General features: G+C 43.6%; 1 protein-coding gene and 1 pseudogene across 2 annotated transcripts; both read left to right on the top strand.

The window, feature by feature from the left end:
* The first annotated feature begins 682 nt into the window (after positions 1-682).
* LOC309800594 (rho-related GTP-binding protein RhoG-like) lies at positions 683-1,286 on the top strand (annotated as a pseudogene). The gene has a single exon. The product of its transcript is annotated as a rho-related GTP-binding protein RhoG-like (transcript).
* A 1,471-nt stretch (positions 1,287-2,757) lies between these two features.
* NDUFS5 (NADH:ubiquinone oxidoreductase subunit S5) lies at positions 2,758-8,181 on the top strand. The gene is made up of 3 exons (XM_082612372.1): positions 2,758-2,854; positions 4,368-4,585; positions 7,958-8,181. Exons 2-3 carry the CDS (start codon positions 4,370-4,372, stop codon positions 8,060-8,062), a joined length of 321 nt encoding a protein of 106 aa, XP_082468498.1. The 5' UTR covers positions 2,758-2,854; positions 4,368-4,369; the 3' UTR covers positions 8,063-8,181.
* Positions 8,182-17,693: the final 9,512 nt, after the last annotated feature.

A 17,693-nucleotide genomic window follows, 5' to 3' on the forward strand; every position in this document is an offset into this window, starting at 1 on the left:
TACCTGATGAGGGGGGAAGGAAGGGAGAATTGGAATGCTGGAACAAAACCACAACGTTGTGGGACCTTAGGAATTCTCTCCAGAGTGGATGAACCCGGGGCTTGGGGACAGTTAATCCATTTTGGAGGAAAACCTATGCAAAAGTCCTGAAGCAGGGCCTCCCTGGTGGCGCAGTGGTTGAGAGTCCGCCTGCCGATGCAGGGGATACGGGTTCGTGCCCCGGTCTGGGAGGATCCCATATGCCGCGGAGCGGCTGGGCCCGTGAGCCATGGCCGCTGGGCCTGCGCATCCGGAGCCTGTGCTCCGCAACGGGAGAGGCCACAACAGTGAGAGGCCCGCATACCGCAAAAAGAAAAAAAAAAAAAAAAAAAGTCCTGAAGCAGAGCAGGAATTTGACATGCAAAAATGGAGACGGGATGGGGGGAATGGTGTCATTCCAGGAGAAGGGAGGAAAAAAAAAATCAAAGAGACTGGATGGCAGGACTTTTCCTGGAAGACACTGGAAGAGCAAGCTCTTGGTTGGAGCATTAGGCAGGGGATTTGGGACAATGAGGCTGGCAAGGTTGGAATGCCAGACTTCTCTAAACAGTTTTGAGAGCACATCACTTGAAAAGAAGTCTCCAGCCCCGAGCTGCTGCTGCTGCCCCCAGCTCCCCTGTGGCGGGGAGGGCACCAGGTCACTGCATCCAGAGGGGCCCAGAAGGGGAAGGAGGCATAGCCTCCACCGCAGCTTCTGCACCCACCATGCAGAGCATCAAGTGTGGGGTGGTAGGCGGTGGGGCTGTGGGCAAAACGTGCCAGCTTATATGCTACACAACCACCGCCTTCCCCAAGGAGTACCTCCCCACAGTGTTCGACAGTTATAGTGCCTGCAGGGCCGGCACATGGTGAACCTGCACCTGTGGGACACAGCGGGCTGGGAGGAGTAGGGCCGCCTCCACACACTCTCCTACCCTCAGACCAATATGTTTGTCATCTGTTTCTCCACTGCCAGTCCGCCCTCCTATGAGAATGTGTGGCACAAGTGGCATCCAGAGGTGTGCCACCACTGCCCCGATGTGCCCATCCTCCTGGTGGGCATCAAGAAGGACCTGAGAGCCCAGCCTGACCCCCTATGACGCCCGAAGGAGCAGGGCCAGGTGCTGGCCAAGCAGATCCATACTGTGCGCTACCTCGAGTACTTGGCCCTGCAGCAGGACGGCGTCAAGGAACTGTTTGCTGAGGCTGTCCAGGCCGTGGTCAACCCCATGCCTAGCAAGCGTGGGTGGTCCTGTGTCCTCTTGTGACCCTGGCACTCAGCTTGGAGGCTGCCCCCGCCCCCCACCAGTTGTGCCTTTGTGCCTTGTCTGCCCCCAGCTGTGCCTTTATGACTAATTCTGGCACCCCTTGCCAAGGGGGCTCCCCGAAAGCCTTTTCTCCTTAAGGAGGCCCACAGGGAAAGGGGCTTTGGGACCTGCCCCACTCTGCTTGGGAACACTAGGTATTCTCGAGAGCTCACCCAGGCCAAGGTCAGACCCCTCCCCAAGGAGCCAACCCAGTGCCCCCTCCCCACTTTCCTCTACTGACCAGTTGATCCAGCTTTCCACACAGATGTTACTGCCTACTGTGGTGACTTCTCTCAGGTTAGGAGCTCTCAGCCATCCCTAACCTCTCCCTTGCTGCTCTTCAAATTTCACCCCCTCAAGATACTCTCTCCCTTCCCCAGAGAAGGAACCACAGAATCCTAAGAAGATGAATGTGCCCTAACCTACCCACCCCCCGCCCCCGCCCCCGTGTGCTCAGGCCTTTTGCATCCACTGACCGACTCGGCCCCACCCCCACCCCCACCCCCTCCGGGCTCCAGGGGGCCCCACCTACTCCTATAAGCATCAATAAAACCTCCTGTCTCCAGCGGAATAAAAAAGGAAAAGAAGTTCTCAGCCCAAACCCCTCCAAAATAAATATTTATTTACAAGTTATTTATATGTACAACTAATGTAATATTATGCTTTTTATAAACATTAACACACAAACAAGAAATTAAAAAACAAAAATTAGAAATATTCTAGTATTTTCTTCCCACTCCTGCAACGTATCATACCACACACTGCCTATGTTACCTCCCCACCAGCCCATCCCCCCCATCACTTCGGAGCCCCTGATGTAATCAAAGGGAGCCTTTGGAGTTTCTGAAACAGAGGAGGGGCATGGTCTCTGACACTTTCCCGAATCCGCAAAGTAAAAACAGACTTGAGACATCAAAGAACTGCAATTGCCTTAGCGCTTTCCACGTGCCAGGAAACGCCTCAGTGCTTTAATATAACTCATTTAATCCCCAAAGCAACCTTACTCTGTACGTACCATTATTGTCTTTTAAGATATTTTTATCTTAAGATGAAACCGAGGCACAGTGAGGTTAAGAAACTTTGCCAGGCTGACACAGAAGTGGCGGAGCCAGAATTGGAACCCACCCTGGGTGGGTCCACACTCCATGAGCTTAACCGCTACTGGAGGGGGATGAGGGGGGCTCCCTTGGTTAAGTCCCTCACCAATCACTGCTGTCGTGAGAATCCAAGGTACAGCACGAGGAGGCAGCAAGAAATCACTAACCCCCGGGCCACCTCTCACTCAGTTATCCACTGGGCAAGGTCGGCTTACCCGCAGTCTCTGGAGGCCAACTCAGCCAGTCGCGCAGGCGTAGATCGACAGGCTTGGTTTCTATGGTTCCAGGGCGCGACTGCGGAAGGCAGGTCGGCTCCCGTCGTCGCGCTGCAAGCGTCGCGCTGCGGGCTTGCTTTGCGGCAGGCCTCGTTGTCGCCTGAGGATCTTCTAGTAGCTGCGATCAGGAAGGAGTCAAGGGCGCGGCTGCTGGAAGGTAGGGGCTGCGTTTGTTTGCGGGGCGATTGAGCCTAAGGAGCTTCCTTCCGAGATCTAACAGATTTTCTCTTGGCTTGCTGGGTGTCCGTTCGCCCTGGCCGTGTTTTCTGCTTTTCCAGGCCCCTTGGTCCACACAGCTAGTGTCATAGAAGCTTGTAGACCGCGCCTCTCTCGGCTCTCTTTCCAGGTTAACGTAGCTTTGTGACGGACTCATACTTTGGCCTTCTGTTTCTTAACCTGAAGTCCACGCTCCTTGTCCCGGCTTGCATGGCCCTGCGGGATTTGGGCCTCGTCAACCTCTTAAGCTCGTTTCGTTCTTCTTCTCGACATGCACTCTGCGCTCCAGCCACGTCTGGGTGCTCATTGTCCCCCAGACATACCCAGCACCTCCGGGTGTAACTCGTGCTGTGTGTGCCCTACTGGAATACTGTGCTCACGGAGCTTCACTTGGCAAGCGCAACCCATCTCAAAGGCATTTTCCAGTCTCCTGGGCAGAATTGGTGCTTCCTCCTTCGAGCTCTACCTCTTGTGCTCTTCCATTGGGTTCCCAATTCCACGTGTGTGTCCCCATTTTAGTGCTTAGGTTGCACTGCTTTTCCTCCTCATCCCAGTGTCTGGAACGTTATTACTAAGTAAATGACTGAAAGAATGGGTAGAAAATTTTTAGATTACATTCATTTGTAAATCTGCCACTCATAGGTAACTATTGACCCTTTTTGGTGCTTCCTTCCAGTCTTCTTTTGCATACAGTTTTTTTGGTGGGGCATTATTGTAATCCCCCCCTTTTTTCATTCAATATTCAAGTGTATATTTCATGTGTATTCTTTTCCCCTCATGTTCTACCAGATAGGTACCAGATTTGATTATCCATTTCTCTATTGTTGCACTTTAAAGTTGTTTGAAATTCTTTTTTTTTTTTTTTTCCAACAGTTACTGAGCTCCTACCTGGTCACTGCCCTCAAGGCACTCATTGTTCAATGGGGGAGGCATTCATATAGATAGTGCATTACAGGGGTGTGCGAAGTACTATGAAAAGTCGATGATGCTGTGCTAACACAGGAGGGACATAACCATTTCAGGATGGCTTCTTAGAAGTGTCATCTAAATTATATGGATCGGAAAATGTAAAGAAATGTTTTCATGCTTGTGCTTTTTTGTTTATTTCAGTTATTTCTTCAGATTTATCTTAAAGAATTGGCATTACTGAGTCAAAATATAAACACTTTTTTTAGCTTTTGATAAAAATGACCTTATCAATATAGAGGATTTTAATGTATTGTTTTTTAGTTCTAGTTGTCTTTTCCTTGAGTTTTGTGAAAGCACAGAAATCGCTCATCTACCATAAACTGGAAGAACCTGTCTAATGAAAAAGTCTGGGGAGAAGTAGTTGGGAGGATAGTATAAAATATCTTTCTTGAGAGCTAAGTATCTAAATTATTTCATTTTTCTCAGAAGTTTCTCATTTGATTGCAGTTTTACGGCATACTTTCTTTCTTTTTCTTCCATTTCAGCCATGCCTTTCTTTGATGTGCAGAAAAGGCTGGGTCTTGACTTAGACCGCTGGATGACAATCCAGAGTGCCGAGCAGCCTCACAAGATTCCAGGTCGATGCCATGCTTTTGAAAAAGAATGGATAGAGTGTGCCCATGGTATTGGTGGTATTCGCGCGGAGAAAGAGTGCAAGATAGAATTTGATGATTTCGTAGAGTGTCTACTTCGACAGAAGACGGTGAGGAAGTGATGGAGATAGGCACTGAATTACTTCCTCATTTCTTTGGGGCTACTTTTAAGTACTTTTAATTGGTCACTGGGCATTAGTTTGCCCAGTGTGAATTGGCAAAACTTTTGTGGTGAAACTCCTTCCGTACTTAGGTACCATGTCAAGGAAGTTAAAAGCCTTCAGGTCTGAGAAGGGCCTCTTATTCCTCAGTGTTCTTCCTAATGTTCTCACATATTTTCCTTAGCATTGTACCCTGCTGCAGCCACCAGGTTAGAAATTTCATGTGTATATTTCCATTTTTGCGTAGACTATAAAGTAAAGAATACCAACCAGCATTGGGTGTTTGTCCTTGAAAATCTTTGGGTGAATATATTTCAATCCAATATATATATCCAACCCTCATTGGGGAAGAGATTAAAATCCTGTAGATCTATTACATTGAAACTGATAAAACAATCTGTGGATTGATTTCTACTCTGGGGAGGATGGAGGTGTTAATGAGATTGCTTTAGGTGAGCCTGACCAAAAATGCAGGGGGAAAAAAAAAGTTAATAGCATGGTGTCTGCTTCCTCATGAGTTGAATGAATTGCATAACGTGTAGGGCCCTGTTCTCCCTTAGAGAAGAAATCTTTGGCTGTGGGCCATCATTTTGCCTATTTCTGTGCTCCAGGTATAACAAATATAAATGTTTTTATTACTCTTAACTCCTTGGGGTTCAGGGATACAATTTAGATTTTCAGTTAGATGTTTCTCAAAGTTAGCTGTATCAAAATTTTAAAATTTCTTGTCTTTTATAATCTGCTCTTGGCATTTGGATTATGTGAAGCCAAATTTGGAAGGAATGAAGGGGTGTCAGGTAATAATTTTGTATTGATCTCTAAAGGAATATTGATCATTGAGTAATATTGTAGTATTACTGAGGGACAAGGAGTGGGTCATGGTTGGCCACCTACCAGCTATTCAGTTCATAATATGTCTTGTCTTCTTGTCTTCTGTGGGCCCCACTTATTCCTTGCTCAGATTAAGACTTTACTCATTATGGAAAATTAACACCAAGAAGAGACAGTGTGATGAGGCGGGAAGAACATTAGATTGGGAGTTTGGAGAGCTTGATTTTTTTTTTTTTTTTTCTGGTACACAGGCCTCTCACTGCTGTGGCCTCTCCCGTCGCGGAGCACAGGCTCCGGACGCGCAGGCCCAGCGGCCATGGCCCACAGGCCCAGCCGCTCCGCGGCATGTGGGATGTTCCCGGACCGGGGCACGAACCCGTGTCCCCTGCATCGGCAGGCGGACTCTCAACCATTTCGCCACCAGGGAAGCCCTGAAGAGCTTGATTTTGATGCTGGTTTTGCCACCACTAGTTTCATGACTTTGAGCAAGTCATTTCTCTTCTAGTCTTGGTTTCCTTATCTGGAAATATAAAGTGTTACTCTAAGGTCACTCCTCATCCTGTGAGTTTATGAATAGATATGTTACCATTTTGGAGGTCATCTAAGTGAAGAAGCTAGTGAATCAAGGAATTAGAATCAAGCAGTGTTCTAAGTTCTTAGAATGTAATAATGTATATATTTCTCACAATAATCTCCTGTGAGATGCATTACGTTTATTTTCCCCACTGTATGATTAACAAGTTGAAGCAGGGAAATACTAAGGCTATTACCTAAGGTCATATAGCCCAGTAAGAGGTGGAAATGGCATTTGAACCTGGCAGTGCTGGTTCCAGACCCTGTGCTTGTATCCAGAACACCAAGTGGTGATTGGTTCTAGCTGGGAGAAAGATTTGACATATGATGGTGTGATAGCTCAGCCATGACTAGTCTGTTGGGAGACTCTTTAATAGAGAAATGTTAAGAATACAGTTTTTAAAATGGTTATTGTTTATATTAGTATTTAGGATACCTAGAGTTTTTTTTTTTTTCCTACTGAAGTTACATCCTAACTAATTCTTTAAAGTTCATGGGATGTTTAATTGAACAGACTACCTCTTCATGCCTTTGTGAAAACCTAGTCATTCACTCAAAAAATATTTATTGGATCACCTATTCTGTCAGGAACTATTCCAGGTACTGGAAATATAGCAGTAAGCAAAAGTCTCTGCCCCAGTGGAGCTTATATGCAGGGCAGTGGGGCAGGGGTGGGGGTGACAGTGAGCCATTGGATACAGAAAATTTACAAACAAGGGAAGATAGTGTGTCCGGTGTGGGTAAGTGCGGTGGTGAAAATAGGAGAAGGATAGGAAGCAGGAGAAGGCATGTATGCTCTTTTAAATAGAGTGCTACAAAAAGAGCTCAGTGATAGAAGACATTTGAGCAGAGACTTTGAGATAGTGAACCACATGCACATGAGGGAAGAATGTTCCGGGCAGAGGAAACAGCAAGTGGAAGGGTCTCTGAGCTGGAGCAGAGAGCCAGGGGAAGGGTATTAAGAGATAAAGTCAGAGACGTGGGCTTTTTAAGTCATTCCAGGGAAGGAGTCAGCTTTTCCTCTCAGTAAGATGAAAGCCATTGGGTTTTTTGTTTGTTTGTTTTGTGGTACACGGGCCTCTCGCTGTTGTGGCCACTCCCGTTGCGGAGCACAGGCTCCGGACGCGCAGGCTCAGCGGCCATGGCTCATGGGCCCAGCCGCTCCACAGCATGTGGGATCTTCCCGGACCGGGGCACGAACCCGTGTCCCCTGCATCAGCAGGCAGACTCTCAACCACTGCGCCACCAGGAAAGCCCAGCCATTGGGTTTTGAGCCACGGAATAGTGCAGTCAGGATTAGTAAGTCTGTTTTCCATGTCACAGAATCCATGAATTAGGGTTCTCACACAATCTTGAATAGCATGGCTTTCCTCTATTGGGAATGTCCTACTGAGGAGAAGAGGCAGAACTCAAGGCTCTGCCTATCCGAGTGACTAGTAGCTGAGCACATACCACGTCTTTCTTTCAGTGTGGTCCAGAGACCTCGTTTGGCTATTTCTGCTTCATTCATACCCAGTGAACAGTCACCAGCAGCAGTGCCACCTTCACATAGAGAGGTCAGGAATATATAAGCTGTGAGATGATCTCAGCTTTTAATATTTTAAAAGATTTTAATATGCACAAGTATACCTCTTAAAGCCTTTGGATCTGTATTGTTTTTGTAAATACCTGTATTCCTGTATATCATAGGAACATTTTAGTTATTAGTTTTCAAGGAGATATTATTATATATACCAGAAATTTATTTGTTAAAAGCTTGGGAAATTGGTTCTTTAAAGAAGGGATTTATCCCAGAGGCCCTCTGGGATGAAAGACTTCCATAGTTTAAAAATGAAACCAATTTTTTATTCAGCTTCTCCAGCCCTCACTTTCCAGTGCATATCTCCCCCAAGTTTAAATACTTTCTTCCTTTGACAGATGAAACGTCTGAGTGCCATCAAGAGGCAGCGGGATAAGCTAATAAAGGAAGGGAAGTACACACCTCCACCTCAGCACTTGGGCAAGGAGGATCCTCGGCCCTGAGCAGAGCAGCTGCTGGTGGCTGGAGGCTGATTTTCACGTTCTCTTTCCTCTGTTGGAAACTTTACGTACTGAAAACCCTTTTGTGAAAGTGTCTAAAAATAAAGGATTGCTCTCTCCTATTTGTTCTATATTCTCTTGGATTATACTTCGCTATACTGAGGTTGCAACCTATTTTTTAAGTTTGAGAAAATGCGTTTATCTTAAAAATTAGCATCTAGGGAATAATAAGCAGCATTTAACGAATGCTTACTATGTAGGTACTTTAAATATGGTAACTCATTTAAGAAGTTGCAGTGTTCCTTAGTGTTTGATTCTGGTTTATTTTCTGTAAAGCACCAACTTGGGCCGGGAGGGAGAGGCAGTACAGAGGGTGGTTGTGTGTTTACGCTAAGGTCTGTGAAGTGTAACTTTTAGGCTTTAAGAAAATGCCAAGTTCAGATAACCTCATTTTGAAGAGGCAACACCATTGTTTCAATTTGCCATCAGTGTTGTGTGTTATGTGTATTATATATTAGTGGTATATTAGTACTTCTAACTGACATGCTTAGGAACATTTTTTCTTTGGTTTTTGTTTCTATTTTATTTATTTATTTATTTTGGCTGTGTTGGGTCTTCGTTGCTGTACATGGGCTCTCTCTGGTTGCGGCGAGCGGGGGCTACTCTTCGTTGCAGTGTGCGGGCTTCTCATTGCGGTGGCTTCTCTGTTGCAGAGCACAGGCTCTAGGCATACGGGCTTCAGTAGTTGCAGCACATGGGCTCGGTAGTTGCGGCACACGGGCCCTAGAGCACTCGGGCTTCAGTAGTTGTGGCATACAGGCTTAGTTGTTCCACAGCATTTTGGATCTTCCCGGACCAGGGCTTGAACCCATGTCCTGTGCATTGGCAGGCGGATGCTTAACCATTGAGCCACCAGGCGAGTCCTTAGAAACATGTTTTCAGATGTAGAAGGGAAGGTATGAACCCTAGAAAATTAATGTAAGTGTTGAGAATATAATGGAAACCTCAGATATCCTGCAGTGTTTCTTAAAACTATTTTTTATTGTGTTAAAATACACATAACATAAAATATATCATCTTAACCATTTTTAAGTGTACAGTTCAGTGGTATTAAGTACATTCACGTTGTTGTGCAACCATCACTACCATCCATCTCTAGAACTCTTCATCTTGGAAAACTGAAATTATATCCATTAAACAATAACTGCCTCTTCCTCCTTCCCCCTAGCACCTGGCAACCACTATTCTACTTTCTATCTCTATGATTTTGACTACTCTTTGGTACCTCATTATGAGTGGAATCATACACTATTTGTCTTTTTGTGACTGGCTTATGTCACCTAACATAATGTCCTCAAGCTTCATACATGTAGCATATATCAGAATTTCTTTCCTTTTCAAGGCTGAATAGTATCCCATTGTATGTATATACTACATCTTGCTTATCCATTCATCTGTCAGTAGACACTTGGGTTGCTTCCATGTTTTAACTTTTGTGAATAATGCTACTATGAATATGGGTATACAAGTATCTCCTTGAGACCCTGCTTTCAATTACATTCCTACCAGTACTGCAGAAGAGTTCTAATTTCTCCACATCTTCACCAACATTTGTTATTTTCTGGGTTTTTTTGATAGCCACCTAATGGAAGTGAGGTATCTCATTGTAGTTTTTTTTTTAATTTATTTTTAAATTAAATTTATTTATTTGACTGCGTTGGCCCTTCATTGCTGCATGTGGACTTTGTCTAATTGCAGTGAGTGGGAGCTACTCTTCGTTGTGGTGCATGGGCTTCTCATTGCAGTGGCTTCTCTTGTTGCAGAGCACGGGCTCTAGGCGTGCGGGCTTCAGTAGTTGTGGCTCACGGGCTGTAGAGCACAGGCTCAGTAGTTATGGTGCACGGGCTTAGCTGCTCCACGGCATATGGGATCTTCCCGGACCAGGGATCGAACCCATGTCCCCTGCATTGGCAGGTGGATTCTTAACCACTGCACCAACAAGGAAGTCCTCATTGTAGTTTTGATTTTCATTTCCCTAATGACTAGTGATGTTGCATCTTTTCATGTGCTTATCGACCATTTGTATATCTTGTTTGGATATATGTGTATTCAAGTCTTTTGTCCATTTTTGAATTGAGTTGGGATTTAAAAAAAAATTTTTCCTAAAGTTCAATTTTCTATTTTTTCTTTTGTTGCCTTTAATGTCATATCCAAGAAATCATTGCCAAATCCAATGTTGTGAAGCTTTTGCCCTATATTTTCCAAGTTTTAGGTTTTTAGGTCATGGGTCCATTTTGAATTGATTTTTAAAAATATAGTGTTAGGTAATGGTCCAACTTCATACTTTTGCATGTGGATATCCAGATTTTCCAGCACCATTTGTTGAAAAGACTGTCTTTTCCTCATTGAATGATCTTGGCACCCTTGTCATTTGGCCATATGTGTGAGGGTTTATTTCTGGACTATTATTCTGTCTGTCCATGTTTCTGTCTTTATGCCAGTGCCACACTGTTTTGATTACTGTAGCTTTGTAATAAGTTTCAAAGTCAACAGTCCTCCTGATTTGAGTTCTCCAGCTTTGTTCTTTTCAGAATTGTTCTGGCTATTCAGGGTCGCTTAAGATCCTATATGAATTTTAGGATGGGTTTTTCTATTTATGCAAAAAAATTGGGATTTTGACAGGGACAGAATTAAATCTGTAAATTGCTTAGGGTAGTATTGATATCTTAGTAAGTCTTCCAGTCCATGAACATGAGATTTCTTTCCATTTATTTATGTCTTTAATTTCTTTCAGCAGTGTTTTATAGTTTTCATTGTACAAGCCTTTCACCTCCTTAAGTTAATTGCTAAGTATTTTTTTAGATGCTATTTTTTAAATTTTTATTTTATGTTGGAGCATAGTCGATTTACAGTGTTGGTGTACAGCAAAGTGATTCAGTTGTACCTATACATGTATCTATTTTTCAGATTCTTTTCCCATATAAGTTATTGCAGAGTACTGGGTAGAGTTCCCTGTTCTGTACAGTAGGTCCTTGTTGACCAGCTATTAGATGCTTTTTTTTTTTTTTTTTTGGCTGCTCTGGGTCTTCATTGCTGCCCGCGGGCTTTCTCTAGTTGCAACGAGCGGGGGCTACTCTTTTTTGCAGTGCACGGGCTTCTCACTGCAGTGGCTTCTCTTGTTGCGGAGCATGGGCTCTAGACACGCGGGCTTCAGTAGTTGTGGCATGTGGGCTCAGTAGTTGCGGCTTGTGGGCTCTAGAGCGCAGGCTCAGTAGTTGTGGCTCACGGGCTTAGTTGCTCTGTGGCATGTGGCATCTTCGTGGACCAGGGCTCGAACCCATGTCGCCTGCATTGGCAGGCAGATTCTTAACCACTGTGCCACCAGGGAAGCCCTTAGATACTATTTTATTTTATTTTATTTTATTTTATTTATTTATTTATTTATTTATTTATTATTTTTTATTTTTTTGCGGTATGCAGGCCTCTTACTGTCCTGGCCTCTCCCATTGCAGAGCACAAGCTCCAGACACGCAGGCCCAGCAGCCATGGCTCACGGACCCAGCCGCTCCGCGGCATGTGGGATCCTCCCAGACCGGGGCATGAACCCGTGTCCCCTGCATCGGCAGGCGTACTCTCAACCACTGCACCACCAGGGAGGCCCTAGATGCTATTTTAAATGGAATTGATTTTGCCATTTTTTTTTGGATTGTTCATCATTAGTCTTGCCACATTTTGAGTCATAAATGTCAGCTGTAAGGCTTGAATATAAGTTCTCCTCAAAAGGGAAAGTGCACTGTGTCCTAGTCTCAATATTGGAAATAGGGGATTTGGCATTTGAGTAGGCCCTGCTTATTCCTTGTGTTAGCCAAGCAGAGTTTTCTTAAACTAATCATTAATCAATCACAATGGAGAACAAAGCTGGAGGCCTTTCAGCAAGATCCTGCACTGTGGCCCTGTGTTAAGTTGTTTTATTGTGCTCTAAACACACAAACTTTTCTGAAGTTTTAAAGCCCCAGATGGCTTTAGGTGCATACATATTTATGGAAAAGCAGAGGCCAATTGGAAATGCCAGAGAGGAAAGTAGAATGTTAATCAAGTTAAGGTAGGTACATGCTCTTTCATTCAAAGATATCTTTTATTCTTGAGCTCCGGGTTGTAGAATGAATGGAAATCCCACAAGATTGTATTTACCTAAAGGTAAAAAATGAGTGATAGAGAACACTTAGTTGTGTTTGTTGGAAAGGGTTGCCTTGATGTGTTTACAGAATATCAGAAGCCTTTGTTTACATCAGATACCCATAAACACACAGCTCTGGGATAAGCAACCCTGCCTCTTGTCTTTGTGTATTTAGCAAACTTTGTGCCTTAATAGCTTTTTTGAGAAAGTGGAACAGCAGTGTTATGAGCTGGTGAAAGCAAGGAGCCAGCTCCAAGACCCCTGTTCTTTAAGCATTTGAATAAGAACAAGCAGAGTTAGGACTGTATCTTTTTGAACAACTACGTTGGACTAGAATAGGACTGAGATTGGGGGGGGCAGGAGGGAGAGAAAGCTGTGTGGTGCTTTGCTGTTGATGATTAAACACTAAGTTACTTGCTGCCCTTGCCCCCTCTCTTCACTCTGGTAAATGGGACTCATAACTTCTTTGGCCTCTGCTTTTTAACCCTGACTGCCACAAGGGAAACCACTAAATATTTTGGCAACTGCATTTCAATTTTTCATTTAATTTTTCTGAATAGGTAATTTATGTGGCTCAAAATTCAAATAGTACGAAGGATATATAATGAAAAATCTTCCCCAGGCATCCAGTTCCCCTCCCTAGAGGCAATCAATGTTTTGAGTATCCTAGAGATTCTGTGTCTACACATACATACACACATTTTCTTTGCCCTTTTTGAAACAAATGGTAGCAAATTGTGCATGTAGTTCATGCATTTTGCTTTCTGTCCTTACTATATTTTCAAGAATGATCCATAGCAGGCACATGACCCAGTTGGAGCCAACGAATGACTCTTGCTTGGAATACTGGAAGAGAGGAAGGATATTTCCTCTGGATTTAATGCTGAGGAGGTTTATTATTTATTGCTGACAAGCATAAATAATGTAGTTGTGCACATTCTCAGGGGTGATTACATTCTGGGACCCTATCAGAGTTGACTCTAAAGATGAACCCCAAATATCTAGAAGTGCAACCAACACCTTCCCAGCTCAAATTCTAACCAGATCAAAAAGCAGCACCTAGGAAGGTTGGCATTTAGGTTAATCACGGGTGAAATCAATCTAAAGTGGCAACTCAGCTTCAACCCTCCTCTAGGTAGAATCTGAATGATCACTTCCTTTAATGCTTAGAGGAAGGGATTTCTACTTTTTGGGAAATAAGCAAGAAGTATACTTTATTAGCTTCTATTCTTTTAGAAACAGTATCTGGAATACAATATGAAATTACGAGACATGCAAAGAAGCAAGAAAATGTTTGAAATTTATGAAAGTTTAAGAACATTGTGACCCATAATCAAGGAGAAAAAGTCAACCAAACTATTGTAAATATAAAGAAATTTGTTATGGACAAATGAAAATTCTAGAACTGAAAAATACAATGTCAAATAAACTCACCGAATGGTCTTAACAGTAGATTGGACACTGTAAAAGAAAGGATCAGTTAATATGAAGACAGATCAGTAAAAATGATCAAGACTAAAGTAGAAAGAGAAAAAAGATTGTAGGGGAAAAAAAAAGAATCAGTTATCTATGGAATAATATAAAGCAGTTTTGTTGTTGTTGTTTTTACCGTATGATTCCATTTATATGAAATGTCCAGAATCGGCAAATTCATAGAGACTGTGAAAGATGAGTGGTTGCCAGGCAGGGACTGGGATAACTGCTAAAAGGTATGGGGTTTCTTCTGGGGGGATGAAAATGTTCCAGAATTTTACATAGGTGATGTGTAGGCTCGGACCAGTTCTTCACTGTGCAGGACTCTGTACAAGGCAGGATGTCCACCACATCCTTGAAAGGCCCAAAGTGTGATAACTGGGTGCCCTCCAGGCCACCCACCACCCCTTTCCAAACTGTCCCTTGGGGGAAGCACTGACCAGGCTTGGGAGTCACTGCTGGGGATGGAGAAGTGGAAGACTGGGCTGAGCAGATCTCAGACTTTCCTTTCTGTTGCCCTCATGGCCCAAACAACTTTGTTCCACACCATCAGGGTTTTTGCTGAGCCAAGTCCAAAGTTCAGAAGCCCCAGAGTCTCAGAAGCTTTCTCACAACTCCAGGAAAGGAAAGAAGCCCCCATCTCAGGCAGAGGAACAATTTACCACCTCCTCTCAGACAATGTGCCATGGTGGGGCAATGCCAGGTTTCCAGGAAATCACTCCACAAAGGAACGTAGGACAGATTCGCTAGTGAGTCCACCAACTGCACCATCACAGGGACAAAAAGGCACATGATTAAGAGGAAAGACAACAGGTACCTGTGGGTGAGATGGATGTCCTACAGAGCTTCTTTCTATTGGCTGCACCTAACTTTGAGCTGGTTCATCTGCATGTAAAGCAGTCTACATATAATTGGAGTCTCAAAAGGAAAAGACAATACAGCATATGACATATTTGAAAACAACCTGAAAATGCAATTAAGAAAATTCCATTTATAATAGCCTCATAAAGAATGAAACAAAAAAAATTAACAAAAGAAGGGTAAAACTGGGACTTCCCTGGTGGCACAGTGGTTAAGAATCCACCTGGCCAATGCAGGGGACATAGGTTCAAGCCCTGGTCTGGGAAGATCCCACATGCCACAGAGCAACTAAGCCCGTGCACCACAACTACTGAGCCTGCGCTCTAGAGCCTGCGAGCCACACTACTGAAGCCTGCATGCCTGGAGCCTATGCTCCACAGCAAGAGAAGCCACTGCAATGAGAAGTCCGCGCACCACAACAAAGAGTAGCCCCCGCTCACCACAGCTAGAGAAAGCCTGCGCGCAGCGATGAAGACCCAATGCAGCCAAAAATAAGTAAATAAATAGATTAATTAATTTTTAAAAAGAGGGTAAAACTTATACTCAAAGTACAAAATATTAGTGATGGAAATTAAAGAAAATCTTAAAAATGTAAAGGCATTCATGGATCAGAAGACAATATTGTTAGGATGGCAATACTTCTCAAATTGATCTACATATTCAGTATAATCTCTATCCGAATCCCAGCTAGCTTCTTTGTAGAAATCAACAAACTGATCCTAAAATTTATATAGAACTATAAGGGGCCCAAAATAGCCAAAACAATCTTGAAAATGAAGAAAGTTGAAGGACTCTCTCTTCCCAATTTCAAAACTCACTACAAAGCAGCAGTAATCAAGATAGTGTGGTAATGGTGTAAGGATAGACATTTAGATCAATGGAATAGAATTGAGAGTCCAGAAATTAATCCACATATCTATGGTCAATTGATTCTTGATAAGAATGCCAAGATTATTTAATGGAGAAATAATAGTCCTTTTAACAAATAGTGCTGGGACAACTGGATAATCCACACGTAAAAGAACGAAGTTGGATCCCTAGTTACCATATAGAGTGTCTTTTCACAGACCCATTCTAGCACTGGATAAAATCAAGTTTCCACAAATTCAGGGAAATCAACCAGTAATATAACTGCCTGACAAAACAAAAATCAACTTCAGAAAATAATAACAGAAGTCAGAGTCCCTACAATTTTTATTATTCACATGTTCAATATTCACAACGTTCAATATACAGTAGACATGCTTACTGTAAACAGGAAGCATGACCCATAGTAAAGGAAAGAGCAGTCAACAGAAACAGACCCCAAGATGACTCAGAAGTCCAATTAGCAGACCAGGACTTGAAAGCATGTATTAAAATTATGTTCAAGGGCTTAAAGGAAAAAATGATCATAGTGCATGAACACATGGGAAATCTTAGAAAAGAAATAAAAACACAGAAAAAGAACCAAATGAAATTTTAGAATGCAAAACTACAATATCTAAAATTTTAAATTCACTAGATGGGCATAACAACAAATTGAAGACAGTAAAAGAAAGTTTCACTGACATTAAAAATAGATCAGGGGCTTCCCTGGTGGCGCAGTGGTTGAGAGTCCGCCTGCCGATGCAGGGGACACGGGTTCATGCCCCGGTCCGGGAAGATCCCACGTGCAGCAGAGCAGCTGGGCCCGTGAGCCATGGCCATTGAGCCTGTGCGTCCGGAGCCTGTGCTCCACAACGGGAGAGGCCACAACAGTGAGAGGCCTGCGTACCACCAAAAAAAAAAAAAAAAAAAAAAAGATCAGGACTTCCCTGGTGGCACAGTGGTTACGAATTCGCCTGCCAGGGACTTCCCTGGTGGCACAGTTGTTAGGAATCTGTCTGCCAATGCAGGGGGCACGGGTTCGAGCCTTGGTCCAGGAAGATCCCACATGCCGCGGAGCAGCGAAGCCCGTGCGCCACAACTGCTGAGCCTGCGCTCTAGAGCTTGTGAGCCACAACTACTGAGCCCACATGCCACAACTACTGAAGCCCATGCGCCTAGAGCGCGTGCTCCACAACAAGAGAGGCCACCACAATAAGAAACCTGCGCACCACAACAAAGAGTAGCCCCTGCTCGCCACAACTAGAAGAGAGCCCATGCACAACAATGAAGACTCAATGCAACCAAAAATAAATAAATAAAATTAAAATAAAAAAAAAAAAGAATCCACCTGCCAATGCAGGGGACATGGGTTTGATCCTTGGTCCGGGAAGATCCCACATGCCGCGGAGCAACTAAGCCCGTGTGCCACAACTACTGAGCCTTCACTCTAGAGCCCGCAAGCCACAACTACTGAGCCCACATGCCACAACTACTGAAGCCTGCATGCCTAGAGCCCATGCTCTGCAACAAGAGAAGCCACTGCAATGAGAAGTCCGCACACCACAATGAAGAGTAGCCCCTGCTTGCTGCAACTAGAGAAAGCCCGTGTGCAGCAATGAAGACCCAACACAACAACAAAAAAAGATCAAAGAGGGAGAGCAAAAAAGATAATAAAGGGAATCTGAAAATCTGGTCACGTGTGAGAAATCAGACACAAAGAAGTATATATACTGTATGATTTTATTCATAGGGATTTCAAGAACAGGAAAACCAATCTCTGGTAATAGAAAACAAAACAGTAATTGCCTAGAGAAGCAATTGGATAGGGATTCGATGGGGGAAAAAAATGAGAGAACTTTTCTATGGTGATTGTTCTATATCTTGATTGTAGTGATGATTAATGTACACAATCATCAAAACTCATGAAACTGCACTTAAAAGCTGTGTATTTCACTGTATGTATGGAATTAACCTAAAAGAAGGCAGGAGAAAAGGAATAGAACAAAAAACTAGATGAAATAAATAGGAAACATAGCAAAGTGGTGTACTTAAATCCAACCATATTAATAGTTAAGAAATGGTGCATATATGAGTAAATGTAAAGGTAGCTTTTTTCTTCTTTAATGTCTCTGAAAACTACAAAACGATGATGAGAGAAATTAAAGGTGACTGTGATAGGCTGCTTCTAAAATGACTCCTAGTGATCCCATCCCCTTACATGCATGCCCTATGTAATCGCCTTTTTTTGTGTGTTGACCTGATTTAGTGACTTGC

The sequence above is a fragment of the Mesoplodon mirus genome (assembly GCF_964341445.2).
Source record: "Mesoplodon mirus genome assembly, chromosome: 3".
NCBI lineage: Eukaryota > Metazoa > Chordata > Mammalia > Artiodactyla > Ziphiidae > Mesoplodon > Mesoplodon mirus.

Bases quoted from the DNA above. Each gene is read 5' to 3' on its own strand.
- NDUFS5 (XM_082612372.1), top strand. From the start codon at position 4,370: ATGCCTTTCTTTGATGTGCAGAAAAGGCTGGGTCTTGACTTAGACCGC. The intron at 4,586-7,957 runs GTGAGGAAGTGA...TTCCTTTGACAG, and splicing joins GTCTACTTCGACAGAAGACG to ATGAAACGTCTGAGTGCCAT.